This window comes from Pyxicephalus adspersus, chromosome 4, assembly GCF_032062135.1.
Source record: "Pyxicephalus adspersus chromosome 4, UCB_Pads_2.0, whole genome shotgun sequence".
Lineage (NCBI taxonomy): Eukaryota > Metazoa > Chordata > Amphibia > Anura > Pyxicephalidae > Pyxicephalus > Pyxicephalus adspersus.
In genome coordinates this window covers 45,072,213-45,096,747 of record NC_092861.1, presented here as the reverse complement: position 1 = coordinate 45,096,747, position 24,535 = coordinate 45,072,213, and the positions used below count along the sequence as shown (strand labels likewise).

Here is a 24,535-nt window from a genome sequence, read left to right as displayed (position 1 = left end):
AAAATCTGCAGCAACGTTATGACAAGCTGCAATCTCCTTAGCACAGGATTACTGTACTGATTTGCATATGGTAAGCTGCTATGCTGATTAAAGGGAATGTATACCACTCCTGGGACACCCAAATACACTCTTGTCATTTTCGGGGAGGGAGCCGCTGTTTTGGCCTTAAGTAATCACTGCATACAAAAAGGGTTGGAATGGCAAGGTCATCATAGTCATGTTTGTATCTATTCCTCCTGGTTCTTTTTTTAAAACAAGAGCTTAAACATGGGAGAATTATTCAGTACAAAACTGGTTCCTGAATATAGCAAAGACTAAATATAGACCTAACCCTAAGGCAGTAAACCTTTTGGAAGAAGAAGATTGCCCCTGTACCAGATCACTTTTTAATAAGAAAAGTTGAAAATATTAACTGATTTAGTGGAACAAATGGATCAAGTAACTCCCTATAGAGTGAACTAAACAAATTTTATAGAAAGTCTAAAGATAAGTAGAGATCTTGGCACACCGCAAAATATACTATATAACTAATAACATAAAAAGGACTAATACACAGGGCTTAGGTACATTTAAATAATATAGTTTTAATCCACACACAAATCTAACCATATTCATATATTCCTAATCACTATCTATGGCTGTATTTATGGCTCAAACTATTACAGTATAGATCGACCACCAAAGTGGATCAGTGCCCTTCACATGACAGTGGAAAAGCAATTTTTGTTTCAGAGAATGCTATGGTAATAAATCATCTAGCTTGTCAATATCGGCTACAAATTACTAATAGATCACTATATTCATTATGGCATTTAGCCATTCTGTAGAGTAGCACTTTATTAGCAGCCCTCCAATGGGCTTTGGATGCAACATATAAGTGCATAAAAAAGGCCATTCCAAAAAACATCCAACATTTCAGCGACCTGCAGAAGCTGAACAATAAATGCAAAGGGGATGATCATGCATATGATCTTTCCTGATATGCACTGTATAAATATTAGCAGAACCAATAATCAAATGCAATAATATTAGCCCAACTGCATTACGAAAAAAAAACTGGTCATATAGAAAAAGCTTTAAAAAAAAACCCTGTAAACTGCTGTAACCTGGTCCTATATATCACCTACACATCAGTAACACTGGCTTATGAGAAAACATCAACCTAAAGAAAAGTTAAGAGAACTGCAAGAGGATTCAGATTCAGAAAAGATAGTCTTCTGTACTGCAGACATACAAAAGTAGATGTTCTTGTACTATGGGCATATTGAAGTGACTGATTTATGAATATATAAGACTTGTTCGATATATATCTAAAGCACAGAGCTGTAAACTGCCACTAAACAAAGACTGTAAAACTCAACTTTCAATCTTTGCAATCTGCTGGTTGTATCTCAAGTCTCTGTATTGCACACTAGATCTCATCAATTGATTTCAAACCCGGTCAGGATCTACAGGTTTGTCTGTTTGCATTGGCACTGGATAGAGCTTGCTCTCTGACATTTGTCAAACTGTGTATGTCTAGTATTGGAATATTCCTGGGTATTATTTGTACTGTGTTTCAACCCAGCTATGGAAAACCAGCCAGTTACCTCTTTATCGTCCATCACTCCTATGGTTGTCTGTCTGGAATTAGCATGTGCTCTGGCCTGCTTCTGTCTGACCATCTATAACAAAGGGGGTCTACCAAATATCAATTTCAAGCCAAAGCCCAGAGATTTTAAACCTTTTGCAATAATGCAAGTTTTATCATTTTTTATTGTGCATTTAAAAAGAAAAGTCTAGTAATGAATAGTAATACTTCTAGAACACATGTTAACGTGCTGTAACAATGTATTTTAGGGCAGGTGCACAGTGCAGCTTCTTCCCTATGAAAGAGGTATATAAATGAACAAAATACATGGCACAACATATTATGCGTTTCCATTTGCCCTAAAAAAAATTTAAATATGGCATTTTGAACTAGATCAAAATGTACATATGGAGACACAGTTCTATAGGTACGTTCAAGTTCTATACTTTTGCATAGCTTCAAGTAATCATTATAAAACTAAACCCTTTATCCCTCCCATTGCTCCAGGTGGCACAACGGTGAAGGAGTGCAGTTTTCACAATAAATACTGGTACAGGAAGTAGGTATTGTCACTTTACTCGATAGCAAGTAATGCAGTGTTGTCTGGCATAGAGCAGCAGATGTTTCAGAGGATTATGGCAGGGGTATATGAGCTATGATCCTCGTCAATACCCTCCAATTCTTAAAACAGCCCTTGCACTATATTCAAGGTCTGCTTTTAATGTATATTCTCGTCCTCCGCTATCGTAAAAATGAAAAATGTAAACTGCAAGGTATAAAGATATTATCACTTTTTCTCTTGCTTTTATTTGGCATAGGGTAAAGTCATCATTCTCTGAGATCACACAAGAAAGGGGAAATGGGGCACACTTAAGCGGCGGACCTATCTTTTCAGGTGCAAAGAACACTTGTTCTGCGTTAGCATTTCTATCAATCAGCTATCAATAACCAAAACATGTTTACTTATTATTTTCCGATTTCCTAAATAAAAAAAAAAAAACAATCCTTAGATTGTAAACTCCTCTGGGCAGAATCCCCTGCTCCTCCTGTGTCACTGTCTGTATCTCTCTGTCATTTGCAACCCCAATTTATTGTACAGCGCTGCATAATATGTTGGTGCTATATAAATACTGTTTATTATTATTAATAATAATAATAATAATAATATTATAATAATAATAACCCTCAGAATATCTAGAACAGCAATTCATGGCTGTGATAGGAAAGGGTTTTCTAAATATTAACAGCTTTAAAGTAACCAGAGTCTACAAGTGTTGTGCAAATATATCCTAATTAAAAATGTGATAATCTTATAGCTCTATGAAATTCAAACATAAAAGTGTCTGCTTTTTAGATTCCTCTTTGCCTTGTCAGCACTGCTGAGGGAATAGGAGGGGCTGCTAAACAAGCCTGAGACAGGATGTGTTAGAGGGGCAGAACAGAGCTCTAATTACTGGTTAACAAGGTCCCAAATGCCTACCAGTAAATCAGATAACCCTTCCAAGCCCAATCTTTTACTGCATTTAGCTGGCTTAGAGGAACTCAAGTAAAAAATCACTACTAGTTGATATGTAACTTCTGAATGTCCCTTTGTTTGGTCAAGCCTATAGTGCCATATATCAGGAATGAAAGATGCCTTTCAGACTTCCATTTGCAGAATGTTTACCACCCTTCCCTGAAATTTCATACTTCCAGGTGTTTATTTGATGTTCTTGGATTTTCAGGTGCTCCTCATTGATGTGTTCCAGCATAATGGTGTCTTTGATGTTTGCACACATTCCAGTGTTCCAGTGTTTACCCTTCAGTCAACCCAGAAGAAAATTATATGGTGACTAAATGACCTTTTTTACCTTTTTGTTCAATAGAATTGTCGAATTAATCAAAATTATTTTTTTTGTGATAACATTTTGGGAAGAATGTTGATTAAAATTTGTTTTTTTATCTTGGTTAACCCTTATCAACCAACCTTTTGTGTCACATGCAATATGTTAGTTAAAAATAAAGGTGAAAATGATCCAACATTGATATAATTTCAAATACTTCTAGATGATCAGTAGGATCAAGTATATTTACATTGACATTATTTACACTTGTGTTGTAATATCAGTCAAAATTAACAAAACTTGTGTAAAGACCGTAAACATCTGTCCCTAGAAATGATCTTTCTTGATCTTTTCCAAAGACAGTAGAACTAATGATCTTCTGTGGTAGATCATTAAATGAGATGGGGGCAACACAATTATTTGTTTCAGGGGACAATCATTTGGGGTGTGTGTACACGGGTGATAATGGTTTTACTAAAGATAAGCAGAAAAGAGGTAAAATCTGGAGCCCCGAATAGCAGTAAAATCGTACTGGGGTTCTTACCCTTTCCTATCATATCCAAAACTAAAATAAAACATTTATGCCGATTACTGACATTAGTTTGACCATAGGCATTGGTGTCCTTCTCCTAATTGTCTGCCTACGGGTTTGCCCAACAATCCTAGTAGTTGTAAGGGTTAAAGTTTTGTACTCTTATCTATATTTGGTTGCAAATAATAATAATATCTTGTCACCTAAGACAATATTCCAACTATTTGAACTAATTACCTTCAGCCTCCACTGCACCTGCAATGCACCTAAACAGTTTATTATCTACAAAAAACTTCAGCATCTTACAATCAGAGGGACATACTGATCGTTGTGCGGTCTCCCTCCATGCATGACTCAATAGATCATCATATCCGAGCTGTGAATGTGCCACCTGCTGTCAATCTTACTGCAATTTTAATTAACACCTGTATTCACATAATCCCTAAGGAGCTTCATCTTGCCTACACAACCTTGGTACAGCAAACAGAATAATCTTCTTAACTGAATATGAATACAGTTAGGAATGCACAGCATACAAACCTAGCAGTTTGACAATGTCATCTTAAAAGATTATAACAAAGTATTACATATCAGTATGTCTTAAAATTAAGGTTACATGTTATAATTGTGTTTTTATTGTGGATTAATATTATTATTATTAATAATAATAAACAAGATATATTTTATATATATATATATATATATATATATATTATATAGCGCCAACATATTACGCAGCGCTGTATATAAAATAGGTAGATTAAAAATACATTCAGAATACAATCAACCAGGTAAAAGACCACGTCAAAATGGTAATTGACCCATCCTTCATTGATGCTTCTTCTTCTAATACCTTTAATCCAGTGGTCTCCAACCTTTTTGGACCTCACAAACCACTAAATGCACGGGCTACGGACCAAACATGCGGGTATCACTCAAAGGGGAAGAAATTTCCCTCAGAGTGACGTCATGATGCCAGAACCTGCCTACTCTCCCATATCAGTTCTGGGCCTGTGTCGAGAGTTGCAAAAAGACACAAACAGTATAGTACATCAAAGCTATAGAAGTTTGAAAGAGGTGGCTCAAACCACCTAATATTCTCTACGCGTTTTGCAGACCACTTCCTCATGAGATCTTAGAGCTATTTTCCGTTATCACATGTGTATATGGTTATACCCCTGATGTATCGTGCAACCATAACACACAGAGTGCAAGGTGCATGGGGGGCTGCAGAGAACATGGGGAATTTGGTAAAAACTCCCCAAGGCCAACTGTGACAAAAAGGGTTCTTCAATATAATAAGAGACCAGAGATAACCTTTCCCTTTGTATATCATTTTTTGGATAACTTGGCAATGTGTAAAGGATCCCAATGGAAAGAACACTCCATTTCAAAAGTCACCTACTAATTTTATTTATGCCAATAAATAAAATGTTATAGGTCTCAGACTAATGTTTACTATAAACTGTATTGTTCCTTACTATGGTTAAAGTGTAAAAGAAATGGGAACTTCGGCCCCTGTAAACCAAAAGAAGATCTGGGGAGTTTGTTGCACTGTTGGCAATGAACTATTCGAAGTGGTCCTAGAACCTGACTGCAATCTGTTCTTAGGTTGAATTTACAGGACTTGGATGAATGTCTGGGAAATAAGCAAATTCCTTCCTGCTTCTAGCTTCCTTCCTGGCTTAGTTTAGACAATAAGCTCAAAATGTTACTATAAACACAGAGTTACCGCTGGACCAGGCTACGGGGTAAAGGACAGCCAGCTAAAATCTACACTAAATCCAGTTACATGTTGTACCCCAGGCATTTTTAGGGGGCAAAAAATAGATGGCCATGTCCTAAAATATACATACAGAATACTATTTATCCCTCTAGTTCTGCTTGTGATCATAAAGCAGTGTTCTTATAGTTCTTACCAGAGCTGGTATATTATCTCTACAGTTTAAAACGTTAGGATCATTCATAATGTATATGGCAATATGAAATGTATGGATGGAATCTTTTATGGCCACAACAGTGGTTGAGCTCTCTAATATGATAGGAGAATTAGTCCTTATTACTTCAGGAGCTGTGGATGGGTTGTAATGTGTTTTAGTAATTCAATTTTTAGTTTCAGTTTATAAAGAAAAAAACGTAGAAAAAAAGAGGTCACAGCCTCTCCTGATCTTCTAGTACAGGTAAATGATGTGGTTTTAGTGTGTTATACACAGGGCTGCCAACAAGCCTGGTAGTGGTATGGTGCTTATATTAGAATCTTTTAATCAAATTTTGTTCATTCCTTGTTGCATTCCAGGGCCTGCAGCCTTCTTCTCTCTAACTGCACATCATTGATATGGATCAGCTTATAGGTGATGATAGTAGTAGACTATATTGGTGTAATGAATCTGACTTATTAAAGCTCTCCAAGGCTGGAAAGAATACACTTTCATCAGTGAAGCTGGGTGATCCAGCAAACCTGAAATAGATTTTATCAAAGTCATTTGATATTTGCTAGAAAATGTTTTGAATCCTGGACCGGATTGGACCAGCTCCCTTACACTACTCTGCTATTCTCAAGTGGTGTGCTGATAGGAGGCCAAGCTGCTGAGAATAGCAGAGTAGTGTAAACTGTACAGGGCCGCTGCAACATTTGATTCTATATTACCAGGCCCTGCTATCAGAAAGGTTGGGGACCACTGATTTAATGAAAGCTGCTGATTGCATGAGACTAAAAATGACTTTTGAGTCTGCGTGTTGAAGTTTATGGAGATTTAGTGATTGGTTTAAGATCTACTGCATGTTTGAGAAGATTTACTCTGAGGCTTATGCTTAGCTAAAGATCTGCAGAAATGACTACACTCAGATTATAATATGTGCGTTTACCTAAAGACTGACCCTCTCATTCAGGAGTCAGTAAGGTAAAAAAATATCACATTCTTCATATTAAGTAAAGTATTTGTATTTGGCAAGGATTTAGGGTATACAGTGCTTTACCATACCATGTCATCAAGTTAGAACAACAAAAGTCAGGCAATTCATGTTGTGGGATGACAACTGTCTCTCAACTTAGCTCCTGTGTTGTCACTTGATGGAGACCATGCTGACACAGAGTGCACAAATAGTGTGTCTACTGGTGAATGCAGCTGATACTAGAGGGGAGGCATGGCAACTGTATATACAGAGATTCAGTGAATATGTCATTCAATTATTATTTCAATCTACTTTAAACCCATTGTAGGGGATGCCTGAATTATGACTGCAAAAGCAGAAAATTAGATTTCTGAGGAAGTTCTGAAATGGAAATGACCAACGTTTAATATTATTAAATTACAAAAATAGCTTGTGAAGTAATTATTTGTATCTTTTATCTATGTTGAGTTTTCCATGACCTTCCTTAAGGTAAGCTCTTCATTTGCAATGCTGATTTTATGTATATGTATTCACAATGTCTAAGCAAGATTAACTCAACGACCAAACATCCAAGCAAAATTTACCTTTAATGCTATTGCTCGGAGTTTTAACAAACACATTTTTATTAGGACAATAGGTGCAAAATGTAGTTGCTGGATAAAGCCATTAAGATTGATCTGGGATTTTACTGAATTTGATCAATCTGATTGGCTGTTAAGGTGTATGATACTTTACACTAAACAATATTGGTAACATAACAAGTGTAGGATATAATTTAAAAGATACACAAGCATTTGGCAACACACGAAAAAGATGAGAGAAAATTCAAACTGTGCATATCAGCATGTTATAAATAAACGATATGATATTCCTTTTAAAGGGAAATATTCAAATCATATATTAACACCGATCAACAAACAGGAAAAAAAAACACAATATATTATTATTATTATAATTATAATAATAATATTAATGGGTAATAAAGGGATCAATCAACTACTCAAATAAGAGACCTTGCTAGTGTGGCATGGTGCACAGTTATCAATTGATCATCACTTTAAAAGCAATTTAATTTTTTTTTCCCCCACATGACAGTCTTCAGGACTTGGCTGCATCCTTGGAGCAAGGAGTGGTGGTTTTATTCTTCCCCAATCCCTGATGAACTGAATATTTCCAGGGGTTTCAACAAAGAGATCAGTAGAGGAAGGTAAGTATAACTGCAAGGTGGGTGGTGGGGCCCTGTCAAAAGAATCTGTATCTGAATAATTTTTAAAGCCCTGTATATTTCAACACTAGATTCACACTTTTGCATTATGTTAACATGCATTTCATTATTGGTAATGGCAAAGCACAAATCATGGTGTTTTGCCATCATTTCTAAAGGGTTGCCCCAGTGCACTACATCACAAAGGTGTAGTACTATGTAAAGGTCCATAGGGCCTGATTTATTAAAGCTCTCCAAGGCTGGAGAGGATACACTTTCATCAGTGAAGCTGGGTGATCCTGGACCAGGATTCCAAAAATTTTCCAGCAAATAGCAAATGCCTTTGAAGAAATCCATTCCAGGTTTGCTGGATCACCCAGGTTCACTGATGAAAGTGTATTCTCTCCAGCCTTGGAGAGTTTGAATAGATCATGTCTGTTGCATTGAGTTGGCAGCCCACTGTGGTGCAGTAATTAATCAAAAAAATCTGACAGATGATAAAATTGTAAAGCTCCTTGGGGCAGGGTCCTCTCCTCCTCCTGTATCTGTCTGGTATTTGCAACCCCTATTTACTGTACAGCGCTGCACTTTATGTTGGCGCTATATCAATCCTGTTTATTATAAATAATAATAAATAATTACTGATGAAAAATTCAGCTGTATGGCCAGGCCACAACACAAATGTAAGATACTTAAAAGAAAGCCCACATGGCGAACTGCTTTCTTTAAATAACACCAGAATGTGCCTGAACACATGGATAAACACTGGTCACTATTTTTATGACCATTACAATCCTTCCAGCTATGTTATGACAGCAGTGCCCTGGAGAACATTCAGCTCCTAGGCTGGGCAGCCAAATAAAACACAGTGTCAGCTCCATAGGGCTTATTTCTTCTCATGTTGCCAAGAACATCCATGTACACAAGCTCTCCTATTCTTGTGTCTTCTTCTCTCAACTCACCGTAAATGATGAGATATTTGTAGTTTTTACTAAAGCTTTGGGGTAATGATGACTGTTCTTTGCACTGTTATCAATATATAATACATTTTACTTTTCATTTAAATATTCACCAAGCATAGTTTGTAAATTGGTCATATTCCTTAAACAGAGTATGAATTCAGAAAAACAACAACTTGCTTATAATGCCCCCACGCCTGTCACAGTACACTGCACATGTTGAGGAATTAAAAAAGAATTTGGAACCAGTCTGGCATGTCATAGCTGTTAGTGGAGGAGGCGGGCACAGACCCAAAATTACTCTGATGACTTCCAATGATCTCAAAGCAGAGAGCACAGACAATATATTATTTTCTGGTTTAGGAGTCCAGCTATTTTACATACTGGAGAGATGAGGGAGAGAGAAGATAGAATGGGGGGGGGGTATCAAGAAAGAGAAAGCAAGAGCAGGGTAGGGAGAGAGAAGAGAGAGACACAGAAGGGGGACAGAGAGAGAGAGAGAAAGGGAGAGAGAAGGGGAAAAAGAAAGAAAGAGAGAGAAAGGGGAGGGAGAGAGCAAGGGAGGGGTATGAGAGGCAGGGAAAGAGAGAAGGCTATGGAGAGAGCAAGGGAAATAAGAGAAAAAAGGAAGATACAGTAAAGGAGAGAGAGAGCGAGAGAGAGAGAGAGAGAGAGAGAGAGAGAGAAGGAGGAAGATCTAAACATCTCTGGTTTTTATTTTTATTTCAGCAATATGACATTTGCTCCATGCTGTTCCTACACAGTAATCAACCCACTTGCAGTGTCACACTTAAATAGGAGTAAAAAACTACTTACAGATGTGTAATTTGATCTAGCTTGTCTCTGGTTCCGGGACTCCTGTTCCTGGAACTGTAGTCCTGCAAGGTGCTTCTCCAAGGCTTCCCAGTCCATAGTAGGGAGCTGTGGTTCCTCCCTCATGATGGCGGCAGAACCACCAAACGAGTTCACCGGAGGTCCTCTGATAGAACTATTCTGCGGCTTTGGTGGGTTGTGCTTTCCTTTACTTAGGGGTTTACCAGTGACTAAGTTCCCGTTTAATTTGTGCCGATGCGATAGGTTACCGTTTGTGGTAGTCAAATTCCCTCCTTTAATGTCCTCAAACTCCTCTGCTAAACTTCTGCCAGTCACAGACCCTGCAAAACAGTTGTCCTTGGGAAATCTTTCATCACCACCAACCTCTTCTTCCTCATCTTCATCCTCCCACTCATCGCTCACCTTGTCCACCATAAAGTCCTCCTCCTCATAGTCCTCCAGGGCAGCCAGATCCAGGCTGGGGGAAGATTTACAGTCCGAGCAGGGGGTCACTTTGTTGGAGCTGGATTCCGAACTTGAGCGGCTACAAGCATCACTTCCTAAATCCATGCCATCCTCTCTGTAATCCTAAGAGTGAATAAAAAAAAACAAAAGGAAAGAAAAAAAAAGAGAGAAGGAGGGAAATGATTAATATATGTTTGCATCAAAGCCAAGCACCCTGTCTATACTTGCTCTCCAGGAGAAAAAAAAATACATGAAGCAACTGCAAGCTGCCAGCAAGAATATCCATCCCCTGAGGCAGCAAAGATTCCTGTCCTCCCACAACATGAGCTGCACTCTAGTCACAGTCAGCACATTTACATACACACCGGTGACACTCCGATCACACATAATGCAACCTGGTTAACATGCCTCATGGCTTTACCTTTGTTCTGTCAAATCGTAGTCAGGGTTCTATTTTATCTATTATAAACCTATCGTTGTCCCTGTGAATCATTGTTTTTCCCCAATGCAAATTGACACCCTTGATAATGAATGAAGAATATATATATATATATATATATATATATATATATAAAAAAGAAACCATGGCAAAATATACATTCATATCACAGATATATTCACGGGCAGATCAGGTCTACAAGATCACCAGTCCTCTCTAAACCTGTACCCATTGTGCCTAACCCAAGGGATGACATCTGCAATATGTTCCCTATAGAAGGACTTTACCAGCATGTAAGACTTGAGCTGACTTAATACTGGGATCAATCACATCTCATACACAATGAGCAAGCATTATTCAGGGGGGGTCCATTGGTGAATATCCTAAAAACCTCTGAGACCTTACAGTCTTAATGAAAGAACACAAACCTACAAAGTGTGGCTGACATGGAAAACCTAACCAAGGCTGGTAAAATAAATAAAAGGGCTGAGTTATTGGAATTCCTCAAAACCAGCAGAGCAAAGGAAGAGAAAATGAGACAAACACAGCACTAATCGAGATTTAGATTGTGAGTCGGAGCATATTAGGATCTTGTGTCTGGAAATCTATCAATGAAAGCAGCAGAATAGGATAATAAATGCCATGGATAAGGGTTTCTCTGCAAGCAAGGACATAGACGGTGACAACCTTTATAACCATCACCCCCCCAAGGTGCTCCACCTGTTCTCTGCTCATCACACTTGGTGGTATACATGCCCCCAGTTCTCTCTCTATATATAACCACCATAGACCAGAGCCAGGTCATCCACAAGACAACCCTAGGGCCCCTGGATAATGCAGCGGGGCCCAATGACAACCTACAAACTCTTGCATAAATGTCACACTTGGTTTGATCCATGGGCTTGTCTAAGGCTGGTGACTAATGGACCATACCATTATACACCATGAACATGGGGGGTTCTCCTGCACCTATTGCAATGAAAAAACTGGGGCCCCAAGCTGCTACCTTGCTTAGGGCCCCGTTCTGTCTCCATCCATCTCTGCTATAGGCGCAGAAGGCACTTTTGGGTGTGATGTGATTAGTAATAAATCTTCTGCAGGCCATAATACAATGATTATGAATATACAGATTAGCCTCCCCATACATTGCAATGTCTGGGAATAGAGCGGCACACACACTAGGTGCAGCATCTATACACACACACACGTTTGTACAGGTGACACTCCTATGGGGAAATCACTTCTTCCAGTGACAACCCCTCCATACCTGCAGCCTGGAGAGCTGACCGTGTCACCCTTCATCCCTGTGTGACGCAGCGCCCCCTCCTCCTCCTCTCAGGAGAATCCTATGCTGTGTATACCGGCGCCGCCCGGCACTCTCATCCTCAGCTCCGGAAACTCCTCTCACTCCCAGGACGTCACCGACACATGAGAGGAGGCACCCCCGGCATCCCTATACATGGGCAGGGGCCTGGCTGCCGCTAGCTGGGCTGGGTCTGCTCATAGCGCTCTCCCACCACTCATTGTTCACTCATAGCATTCTGCAAGCTGGGTGTAGCCAACACTGTGGCCCCTGTTCTGTCAGGAGAGTCCAGGGGCCCTCATGCATTTTGCACCTTATGCCCCCAGGATACACATACCAGGATTTGTTTTCTAGCTTCAGGAGACAAATAGGGGCAGCTATGATAATAATGGGAGCCATGATGTCTGTGGGCAGAACAGCTCAATGCTAAGCCCCTTTTATGTATTACTAGCTGATTGCCTGGCCTTGCCTGGGTATTTATTTTTTGCAATCCTATATTATAGTCCAAAAAAAATAAAGCAAAAACTGTGCTGAGCAATACATACTTACATACAAAGATGCAAATATAGCTCTGACATATAGCACAGCGCTGTACAAAGATCAGCGGTGAACTCACATGAATCCCAGTCATATGTATGGCAAGTTTGGTTAAAAAGTCTCCATGCGTTTCATAGTGATGACATACACACATACAGAATACACATAGCACAGCGCTGTACAAAGATGACTGGTGCACTCACATGAGTCATATGTCTAGCAAGTTTGGAGTGATGGTGGAGCACACACATACATACATACACACATACATACAATTTTATATATAGATAATGATAATATTCCAGCTGTGATAGCAGTACAAACGTCACCCCATGGCCTAGGTAAGAAATCTGTCCCTGCACAAACCTCCCAGTTATGGAGAAAGGCAAGGGACATGCCCCCACAGATTATGACAATGAAAATCCAGAAAATGATTGACTGAAGAAACTTTTTTATTACTATAGATAGATATGACTCATGTTCTCTACAATCTGTTCACTCAGGGTTAAATAGTATTACTTCTAATAATAAATAATAATATTAATATTTAAACAGGATTTATATAGCGCCAACATATTACGTAGCGCTGTACATTAAATAGGGGTTGCAGATGACAGACTAATACAGACAGTGACACAGGAGGAGAGGACCCTGCCATGAGTCTGGCTGCAGCATTCATAATAGATTGTAGAGCAGTGAGTCGGGTTAGTGGAATACCAGAGAGGAGGAGGTTACAGTAGTCCAGACTAGAGATGATAAGAGCATGCGTGCCATGCACACTGGCGGACATGTGGGCTGTTATCACCATTACAGGGGGGCTCCTGGCTTACAGATCTCTTGTTATTGGGATACCGGCCTGCAGGTCTATGATGTTTCACAGAGGAGGCACTTTTTTTTTATTTTTAAATTTTTACACTTACAAAAATACAAAAAAAAAACAATGCATTCTTTTAAAAAGTTTTAAATAAAAAGTGATATTAACCCTCACAGTGATAAACCAAGTATAGGCACATTTTCAGCACCATGGAAAGCTATTTTCGGCAAGTCAGTAAATTAATTTAAAAAATAAATTCTGAAATCAATGAAGTCGGTTAGTGTAAATTATACATAATATCATTGGAACTTCCCACATACAGAAACCCATGGTGTAGCTGTAATATTTATAGCTTTTTATCTGCACACCCAGCCCAAACCTTTCCTGCCTGTTACCTTCCTGTTACCAGAATGAGGTCAGACAATGGCTCACCTCCGACTGCCTGTGACTACAAGGTCTGCCTCCTCATGTACACACATGGTGGGAAATGTAGTCTGGAATCTATTGTTCTTCCTACTTTGGGTGAATGTTTATAAATGACTCATTGATAAATACACTATATTATCTATTACACTGGGGTTGGAGAGTGGAGAAATTTTAGGTTCTCATGTGTTAGTGTGCAGAGTTGAGATTTCCTAGAAAAATAACTGAGCCTTAACAAAATAGCATTCTCCCTTTTTTCATTCAACAGGGTGGGTTTACAGAACCAAGAAATTACAGAAAACACATACAGAAGGAATGACAGCCTTATAAGCCATTTTCTATTAAAGCAGAACTAAAGTTAAAATATAAAAAAAATTGTGAGCAGGCAAATCCATAAATATGCAGATTATGTGTCTGAAATACAGACCGTGAAAAATAATACAGAGTGTTAGTGAAAGTCTGTAAGGATAGAAGTTTTTTTGTTTTTTTTTTAAAGTTTGGTAACGTTTTTTGTAGAAATGGATAAAAAAATTCAGCCTATTCAGTAACCAGAGAATTCACGTCTAAAGGCATGCAGGGGTCACCTTCTTTTATGTTACATTTGGGATAGGAATTCCAGAGGCATGAATCCTACCTACTCCTGTCTAGCTCTTCTTTTTGCTGGAATTAATGGCTCATAGTGCCACCTAGTGGACAGCGTCTGGAGAAAATCAGGTGTACCCTCCATCTATCTTCAAACTCTTATCTTACTGAAAAGTCTGTAGAATAATAATACATTTAAAGTGAAATATTCTGTTTCAAATGCTGCTTTGTGAAAATTAGTTACCTTTTGGTACCCCAGATAAAAGAGGAACACATGCAGGGTCAGATTTACATTTTAGAAGCCTATAGGCACAGAAATCCTCTTTCTTAAAGAAAAGTCCAAAATTATCATAAAAGCAGTATTACATTTGGCATCAAATGGTGTGACCTGTGTTTATAAAACTATGTGTTCAGTGATTTGTTATTTAGGATATCTTGGCATGTTTATCTCTTCCTACACCCACCTTTGTACATTCTGCTTATCTGCTCTACACCTTCTTTGCACTGTACTCCAGGCCAGGGGGTGTTTGCTTTTAATGGGGAGAATTTGGGGCACCCATGGGTACCATGAGGGCAACAACCATGTGGCACATTAGGGGTGTGACCAAACTGCACTAACAATGGGAGGAGCTTAAGGCAAAATGGTTAAATAAAACATGAGCTGATAAAAGAATGGTCCTCTTTGAAAACAGGACATATATGTCACAGTTATTTTATCCAACAAACACTGATTTATTTACCGTGCCACAAGCAAAACTCCTTATTGACACCTTAGTACAAAAAATTTTGAAAATGAAGTTTAAACATGACAAATTCTTTTTGAATACATAATATAAATGTAGAGCAGGGGTTAGTAATATGTAATGAAGGGTACAGGGGCCAGTAATCAGAAACGTACTATAAGCAGCATATATTGTGGAGCACAAGGGTAATCAGTGTAAGGCACAGAGTAAAGAGTCCATAGCATTAAACGTAACGGACAATATTCTGATATGAACAATGTAAAGAGTATGTAATGTAGAGTGCAGGGGTCAGTACTGTGTAAGACAGAGTGACGGAGTTTGTAGTGTGTAAAACAGAGTAACAGGGTAAGAAGTATTATTGCATCATGAAGAAGTAAATGCAGGGGTCAGTAGTATGTATAGCAAAGTGCAGTGGATAGTAATATGGAAAGCAGAGTGTAGGGGTCAGGAGTGTATGACAGAGTGATGGGGTTTGTAGTGTGTAATACCGAGTGAAGGGGTATGATGAAATAATGCCGCATGAAGAAGTAAGTAACTGCAGGGGTCAGTAATATGTATAGCAAAGTGCAGTTGACCGTAATATGTAACACATGCAGGGGTTAGGAGTAAATGATGCAGGGTAAATGTAATGTAGAGTGCCTGAGTCAGTTGTGTGTAACACAGAGTGAAGAGGTCAGAAGTAATGCAGCATACATGCACAGTATGCAATGCAAAGGTCAGTAGTATGGTAGTAGGTCTAACTTATTTTTCCCACCAATTGTTTGATTTACCCTCCGCTATAACATACATTATGATTATTAATATTAATATTTTTAATAATAATAAGCTTTATTTATAAAGAGCCAATATATTACGCAGAGCTGTTCAATAAATAGGGGTTGCAAATGACAGATCCAAACACATTACAAAGACAAAATAGAGATCTGTCCATTTCCAGAGGGCCTTTTATGTTCTAGCATGACCATGTCCCTGTGCAAAAAGCCAGCTCCATAAAGACATGGTTTTCAGGGTTTGGTGTAAGAGATTGTAAGCTCTTCAAGGCAGGGTCCTCTCCTCCTCATTTGTCACTATCTGTATCTGTCCGTCATTTGCAACCCCTATTTAATGTACAGAGCTGCGCTATATAAATCCTGTTTATAGGAACATTATACATAACCTGTTGATAGGAACACTCATAACATTAAACCTCGCATTGGGCTGTTTTCTTGACACAGGGATTTGTAGTAGCAGTGCTATTTCAGTTTTAAGTTTGGCCCGTGACTTTGTCTAAGTTTTTAATTTTGGCCCACTGTGTATTTGAGTTTGACACCCCTGATCTAGTGCATCATTCACATGGTTCTGATCTAACTTCAATGACAGTATAAATGGCCATACAATTTACTGGAGTTACCATAGTAATCTGCTAGGGATTCACACTTCTCCTTCCCCCAGTGGTTGCCGTAATAAACATAGTATACTATACCCCTGTATGTACAATATTAGGCATGTCAGAAAAGGACTATAGGTGACCTTTTAATAGGCCCAAACTATTTATCATTTTTATAGGTTTAGTCTTGTATGCTTTGCTTTCTTAATGCAACCTAATCCAAAATTATTTTTATTTCTGTAACAAAATCTTGTGCCACCAATGTGTCAGGAAGCACAGCCTGGGGAAGATTTTATTCTAGTGCTAAAACACATGTCACTTCAGAAAAGGGCAGTCATTTGCAGTAAATACGGTATGTACCCCTTCCTCTGTTACGCAAGCATTGTGGAGAGTGATCAGTGAGATGAAAACTGAATGTAAAATTCTGGAAAACTGACTGAAGTTCATATTTGAAGAGGCACTGTCATCTTACCCATGCAGAAGCAATTGACAATGAATTAGCATGCCTAAGCCCCATACTCTCCATATGAGGGTCATATTGCAGTGCATAGATCTAAAGTAGGAGAAGGTATCACATGCTTCTCCTTACCGAAATGTGCTAGGCTTCTAGGAAGAAGCAGTAAAGGAGCACTGGTTAGGTGAGTATTAGAAGGACAGCCCTTTCCAGAGCTGTTGTCACCAGAGCAAAAAAAGACTGTGAATCTTTACAGGTACTGCAATAGAAACCAATGGATTAAAAGCTGGCACACCTTTTTAGGTTTCAATAGTTTAATGCTTTAATGAGTTCCATAAAGCCAATTATAACATTTTACTGTAGTTCCATAAAGCCAATTATAATGCTTTAATGGAGTTCTTTGAACACAACAGCCATTTGGGGAACACAGTGAGGATCATTTTCAAAGGGGAGAAAGGGGGTCAATGTTGTCCCAAAACGGCAATGTGTACTGACTTATTATCCTTTGATTTTGCATGCCACCATTGCCAAGCACCCATGTGATCTTGGTGCTGGTGAGCAGGATGGTATGACTATTATAGTATTAGAAACCTAACATAGATTCTAACCCTTAAGGTTTCTATCCAAAAAAAAAAAAAAAAAGCTTTGCCATTAGATACAATGAAATACCTGAGCTACAAACATTTTGAAAATGTTCTTTTGGTGCTGCAGAAATCTGTAGATAAAATATGTAGTCTTGATAAGATAATACTGGTGCAGATTACCCTCCTCTAAAATACTTGGCATTCCATAAAGAGCAGCATCTGGCCTGAGTTCAGACACCCATGTTTGTAATCTGTATGATTGTTTAGGAATAATGCAAATGTATCTACTGAACTTTAAAATGTTTTACCTCCAGCATTTGTACAAGGTATGTTACAGCAAATTAATTATGAATTATATGCATTTAAAATGCTTATAATTCATTTTTACTATCTAGATGATTATATGTTTGATGATCCCCATCATAACATTTTTTTGGCATGACACCCTAAATGGAATGCAATTTTAAGGTAGTGGTAAATAAACTTGATTAATAGTAGACTTCTTTTATTAGGGTTAGCAGAATTGTTAATTCAAAGAATAGTTGCCAGAAAGCTTTATTATAATACTAAGAAGCAGAATGGTTATTAATGATCTGAGAGTCAATTGAAAGATGCTCAAAGACAATGTGACCGTTTACCAGGCCAAAAAAAAGACATCACATGATGATTTTATGTCAGTCAGTTTGGGATCTATACTCATATGTATGCCTAACACTAAGTTATGAAATAAAAACATGTAATTGAAGATTTTTTTAAGCCACTGTGTCTTGTTTATCAACACTAAGATTTGACATTGTTTACCAGAGAACACAAATTAATAGTTATCACAGGTGGCAGAAGATGATTGTCTACCATTGATCTTCTTTAATTTGTTCCGGTGCTAACATTTCTTTCAGAAGCTTCCTTAGAATTCTAATAAATTACTTGTATATCATGGGTCCCTCCTTTGAGACCAGCTTTGTTATGTTTCCTGTGGCAGATTATTTTATTCTTTGTCAGTAAACCAAATGGTCACATTCACTAAATGAGTATTTTTTTAGCAGTGGTTGCCAACCTTTCGGACCTCACGGACCACTAAATTCATAATTTTAAATCCTGCAGAACAATAATATCAATTTTTAAAAAAAAGACAAGTAAATGAAGCAATTGCGCATGTGCCAGGTCCATAAGAGCACCACGCATGCGCTGGGAGTCGTGTGCCACTCAAAGGGGAAAAGACTTCTCCCAGAGTGACGTGATGATGCCAGAACCCGCTCACCCTCCCATCGCAGGCTCAGACCTGCTTTTCAAACTTCCTGGGGGGACATTAGCGCAGGGCTGTGGACACAACATAAGTTGTGTCCATAAGGGGGACATGATCAGCTGGGTCAGGAGAAGGACCCCACTTGGGGGGGGGGCACATTGCCCAGAGCCGCTGCTTCCGTCCTCTGTAAGTCTGCGGAAAAAAAAGGGGGGATGCTTAATGAATGAATATGCTTGGGGATAGGATCAGTAGGCAGGGGTGTAGTGCCCGCCCCACGACACCCCTGTCTATGTGTCACTCAAAGGGGAAGAAACTTCCCCCAGAGTGACTCATGATACCAGAGCCCCCCCAACTCTCCTATCACAGGTCTGAGCCTGTGATTGGAGAGTGGGTGGGATGTGTTCAGGGAGACAAACCGCCCACCACCCTGAGCCTGCAATTCCATACAGGAGACATAGTCTCCGGCTCTAGGCCCCCGTGGGGGGAAGACCAGCCAGAGCCGCGGGCCACCAAATACTTCCTTGCAAAATAAAAGTAGGCATGCATGCCCTTTCCCGAAAAAAGTGAGGGAATAGCGTTCCCTCCTGTGCCCACCCCACTACACCCCTGTTAGTAGGGATGGGGAGTAAAAATGAAGGATCTATGATGATTAAAGTTAGAAGAGGTAGTATGATGGACAAAGTATTGATGAAGTGGGTGTGGATGAATGGAAGGGATAGAAGGATGGAAAAATGATGATAATGAATGGGAAGAAAAAGAGGAGGGAAACGGAGAAGTGAATGAATTGCGGTTGGCGACCGCTGTTTTATAGCATGCCAGACTATATCTGGGGATGTCAGCTCTTTGTTTAGAAGTTATAAAACCAAAAAAGATGGAAACATGAAATGTATCAAAATATATCTCAATTAAGTAATTTTTAAGAGCTAAATACAGGACCAACATTTAACAATGAAACTAACTGTAAATCTTTAAATTCATATATATCATATTTATGAAAAATGTGGTCACATTGTTTTCTTTAATCTACCTCTGTTACTTTTCACTATATTCTTCTGCTGATATTGGGCACAACAGGGGGGCTCAATATAAGATTAGGAGGCTAGGGATAAAGTATTTCCAAAATGAAAAAGACCTTTAACAGTAAAATTTGCTCACATGCCATTCATCCCATCCATGTAAAATCTTAGGTGGATGCTGACAACATGCATTCCCTTTGACCTCTAATATCTCTTAAACCCAACCCTGCTTATCTGCAATGACCAATAAGATGTGAAAGACTTTTGCTCTAGCTCAGAGGTCAGCAATCTTTTTCGGCCACTAGGCCATGAATGGTCGGACTCTCTCTGAGGCACACTAGGTCGGACTCTCTCTGAGTCCCATCCTAATGGCTCCGCCCCTACTAGGAATGCCCCCTAAAGGGAAATCCCTCACCTCGGTATGCAGAGGGAAATCCCTCACCTCGGAGGAGAGGGAATGTTCCCTATTTACCGTGGCTCCAGGGCCGCGCATTGCCGGCTGGCATTAGGCCAGATCGGCCAGGGGTCGTTAGTTCGGAACAAACTACTGGCTAGGCTGTATCTGGCCTAAACGCCGGAGTCTGCCGACCTATGTTCTAGCTTATCTATTTATTTTATAGTATGCAGAACTTGAGACCTGCTTTCCCATGTCTCTAATGGGTATAGAAGAAAAGAGTCAGAAGCTTTAGCAAGGTGATTTCATAACTCAAGTACCTAAATATAAGCTTAGCGGCAGAATAAACTCTCTGTTTATAGTAAATATTGTTTTTTAGAGGATGTATCATGTTATTTTTACACTTTATTGTTTATTCCTTTGTCCATCCTGACTTTTGCATATCAGGTAACAGCTAATACAAAGTCATATTTGTTAATTCAGTAAGATGGCCATGAAAGTAACTTGGAACATGTATGTTCTAAGCTGAACAATCTTGAACAATCAATGTGACCCCCCCCCCCCATGCCCTAGAACAATCCTACTACTATCTGATCTTCATAGCTACTATTATCCATTGGTTCCTTTGATAATTTTTTCAATGTTTGTCTGTGGAGCTAAATACACAATGGACTCTCTTGATAAGATCCCAAATGGGGAGAAAAGAGCAGAAGGTTGCTACCAAGAGTCTTCAAATGCCCAAAAATCAGCATGAACACACTGGGAAAGAATAAATAGTAATAAAATAATTAGTGTGTTAAGGAAGTTTAGCAATTTCAAAAAAGTAATCTATGGAGTATAGGTGCTGAATTCAAAAAGTGTATTAATGTTTTTTTTTTTCTTTTATATGCTTCTGAGTTTAGTTCCCCTTTAATGTAACTATGTCAACCATTCATCTTTCATGGTTTTTACTGCTTCGATTTGATAAAATTAAAAAATATGGTTGCAGTGGGCTGCCATAGAATCTCATCATTACTGATCTCCATGCTGTCTTATCACGTTTTGGAAAAATGTATTTAAATCTAATGAGAGATATTATCAAAATTAATGATTGTGACAACGGTAAAATTTGGGACATATGTAAAACATTTGATTATGGCAAGAAAATCATTAGTGTCATTTATTAGGTGCAATCATTGTCAGATTAGAGGAAAAATTGCTTCATCAATGGCTTACCTTATAAAAAAAAGGTTATTATGGACTATTTTGTTCTGTTAGTCTTTGCTACATTTGGGAAGATGTGGTATGTGTGCTATTTTTCTGTGGAGAAGTAGGAGCTTCATCCTCAAGCACATACAGTATCTGTAAGCATCTTGTGTTCATTATGGTCTTGATTGGATCCTTACTTTTCCTGATGTCCTGGCAAATCTGCCCGCTGTTTTATTAATCATTAGTGACAGTTTAGTTCTATCCTTGGTCTTTGAGAGATGCTCAGCCAGTGAAGTCTACATTAAAGCCTAATGAAGCGTTAACTTGTTTATCCTGAGCTGACTTGGCTGCTGTGTATTTACCATGATTCCCTTGCAAGATAACCTAAACAAATAGAATGCTGAAGGAATACCTGATGACGGAATACAACCAACCTAGTGTATCACAGAATTTATTTATGGATAAATTTATATTCCCCCCAGAACCTAAAGATTTTGGTTTGACAGAAGCTGCCTGGTGTGTCCAAGGGCTAGCTAGTCCAATGTAGCACATGTGCAGCCCGGGACATATAAGACCTGTAACTACTCCATCTTGTGTGGCTGAACCCCACTTGTCATTCTTGTTGGACATAGACCATGGATGGGTAATAGTCACTGTTGATCATCCCCTTCTAATACAAATCATGCACTCCATTGGTATCTGTGACACTGCTCTCTCTTGGTTTGCTTCTTATCTGCACCTTTAGGGTATTGTTCAAATATTTAGCCTGGGCCAATATCTAAGATATATATCATATATAGAGCCATAAATTGGAGAATGGTAGATACAAACATATAAAATATATCCATATTATTAGCTCACGGCTATATATTTGCCCCCCTCAGAAATTGATATTTTACAATATGTAAACAGGAATATTAAATCTGCATTCAAACAGTGACTACAGATAAAGGTGACATACACTTTAAAATGACTGCTAATTTGTCCAGTACTAGCCAGCTCAACAAATTCAACTATTTTATAGTTTTTTTTTAGTGCTGTCACCATATTTTCCTGTGACAGGCAAAATTGCCATCAGTTATCCTATTCATTGATATTCTACCCTGTAAAAGAAAACTATAGACATTAGCACCAGTAAACACAGCTGAAAAATGTATAACCTTGAGAATTATGCTTTTCATGTAGGCGTTAACAATATTTCTCCTGTGCTCTTTGCAAGAGTACAAATACATACCTGACATTTCCCCAAAAAAGAAGAAAATTTGTGATTGTTGCTATTGTAGGGAGAATTTCTAGTATTAAAGAGCTTTGGGTCTTTAATGTATTTGTTTTAGTATTTTCTTGCATGGTATGTACATCTTACCACCAAAACAAGAATGTACTAAATAAGTGCGGTCTCATTTTCCCAGCAAACAAAACAAAGCATGGCTGGGCTCCACTGTCTTTGTACCATAATTTTAATTAAAAAGGAAGGTGTGGGATGATGGGCACCCTAAAAAGCAAACCGGTTTCAAACCAAATGTAATAGTTCAGTTTGGTAATCACTGAGTTCAGTTTCTATTTTATCACTGTATTACAATCATGGTGGTCTTTGGGTCAACACAGGCGGGTATTAATATTTTCGATTAAAGCGATTTCTATCCTTCCTTTGAATTTGTCCTATAATAGAGGCTGGTAGCATGTAAAAATATCTTCTAGAGTCTTGTTTGCTAGAGATTAGCCCAACAATACATACTGCATGTAGACATTGCCCTTACTGCATAGTTTATCTGTAATATAGTGATTATGTTAACAAAATAGAATAAAAATGTGCAAGTACATCAGTACTGACCTGGCTATATCTTGCCTGGTAGTTTTCATGTTATACCAGAAGAGTATTTTTAGGTTGCAATATTGTGTTAAATGAACGACAGGGAGCATGGTCCTTATCAGATAGGTGTTTGAACAAATCTTTAATGGAGTTGCATTTTATCTTTTGCTTCCCTGTGCTTTGTATCTAATCTAAGTTTTACTCCATATTCATGCAATCACTAGGGATATACCATCTCCGAACCCCTATATCCTCCCCAGCAAATGCAATCTCTGCTATTGTTTTTTTTTTTCCGACAGTAAACTGTTCTTTGCAGCTCCATTAATGCAGGGTGCATTTGAATTCTGACCCCCTGCCATGGATTCATTTTTGGATTATTCTGCCACAAGTATTCTAATATTGTTTGGATTCTGGCTGATCTTGTCATACAGCTACTGTCCCCAGAACAGTGTAGGAAGCAGAGAACATTGTCTATTTGTTTAATAGTAATTCACTTGTGGTTCAGGCAGAATGAGTATGCTGACTTGCCCATAAGTAAAAGGGTAAGGCAGAGGGGTATGAATGGAATGTTAGCTAAGCAATTCAGTACATTCTCCTACAAAGCAGCTGGCTAATCCTCAGTGATTTATTCCAGAGGAATTAAACTGGGAAACAAGGAAGGCTAGCAAAGGGATAATGTGTTTGTTTTGCAGAAGCAAGTTCCTGATGCTCCTCCCTTGATACACTTTTTGTCCATTTTATTTTGTTATACTGAAAACTATCATCATCCATCTTCCTAGACCTAAGTTATAACCAAGAATTCCTAAAAGTCTCTGTATTGCCAACTGTTGATTATTTTCCACTTAGAGGTGTATTTATGAGGCAGTGCAAACAACCTAATGGTATGCAAACCACATGCATCAAAGTAACCAGACTTGTCCTTCAATAAATTCAACTTTAATGGAAATAAAAGATGGTTCTTTTGTTAGGAAACGCTTATTGCGCAGGCGATTTTGTGCTGTGTGCCACTGCCATATCCCACACAGCTTATTTTGTTCAGCAATGTTACTTGCAGCAGCACGGAAAATAAATAAATAGTTGCAGCCCCTGCATCCCTTTAGTGGTGCAGCCTGATGTATTTTATCGGCATCCCCGGCACACACTGTGGGGCTGCTGGGACTTTATAGCCTCTCTGCTCCTACTCACCAGTGCCTGTTGTAGTGTTAACCCCCCTAGCGTTCTAATTCTGTGCAAATTTCTATGCAAAAAGTGTTCCATTTTTTTTTTTTTTTTGCATGGAAATTTATTTTACACTGTAAGCTGTAACTCACCGATAATTAATACATTTAATAAAATCAATAATAAATTTAAAATAAGAAACCACAAAAATCTGTAAAAAAAA

General features: G+C 38.6%; 1 protein-coding gene across 3 annotated transcripts in view; it reads right to left on the bottom strand.

The window, feature by feature from the left end:
• The window catches only part of SCHIP1 (schwannomin interacting protein 1), a 166,010-nt gene that overhangs the window by 45,516 nt on the left and 95,959 nt on the right, over positions 1-24,535 (bottom strand). For 2 of the 3 annotated variants that reach the window (XM_072408037.1, XM_072408038.1), the window contains one exon: positions 9,797-10,381. In XM_072408037.1, coding sequence (XP_072264138.1) covers positions 9,797-10,381 — 585 coding nt within the window. Of the gene's footprint in view, positions 1-9,796; positions 10,382-11,964; positions 12,102-24,535 lie in introns of those variants that run through there. The other variant, XM_072408039.1, reaches the window with a different exon arrangement.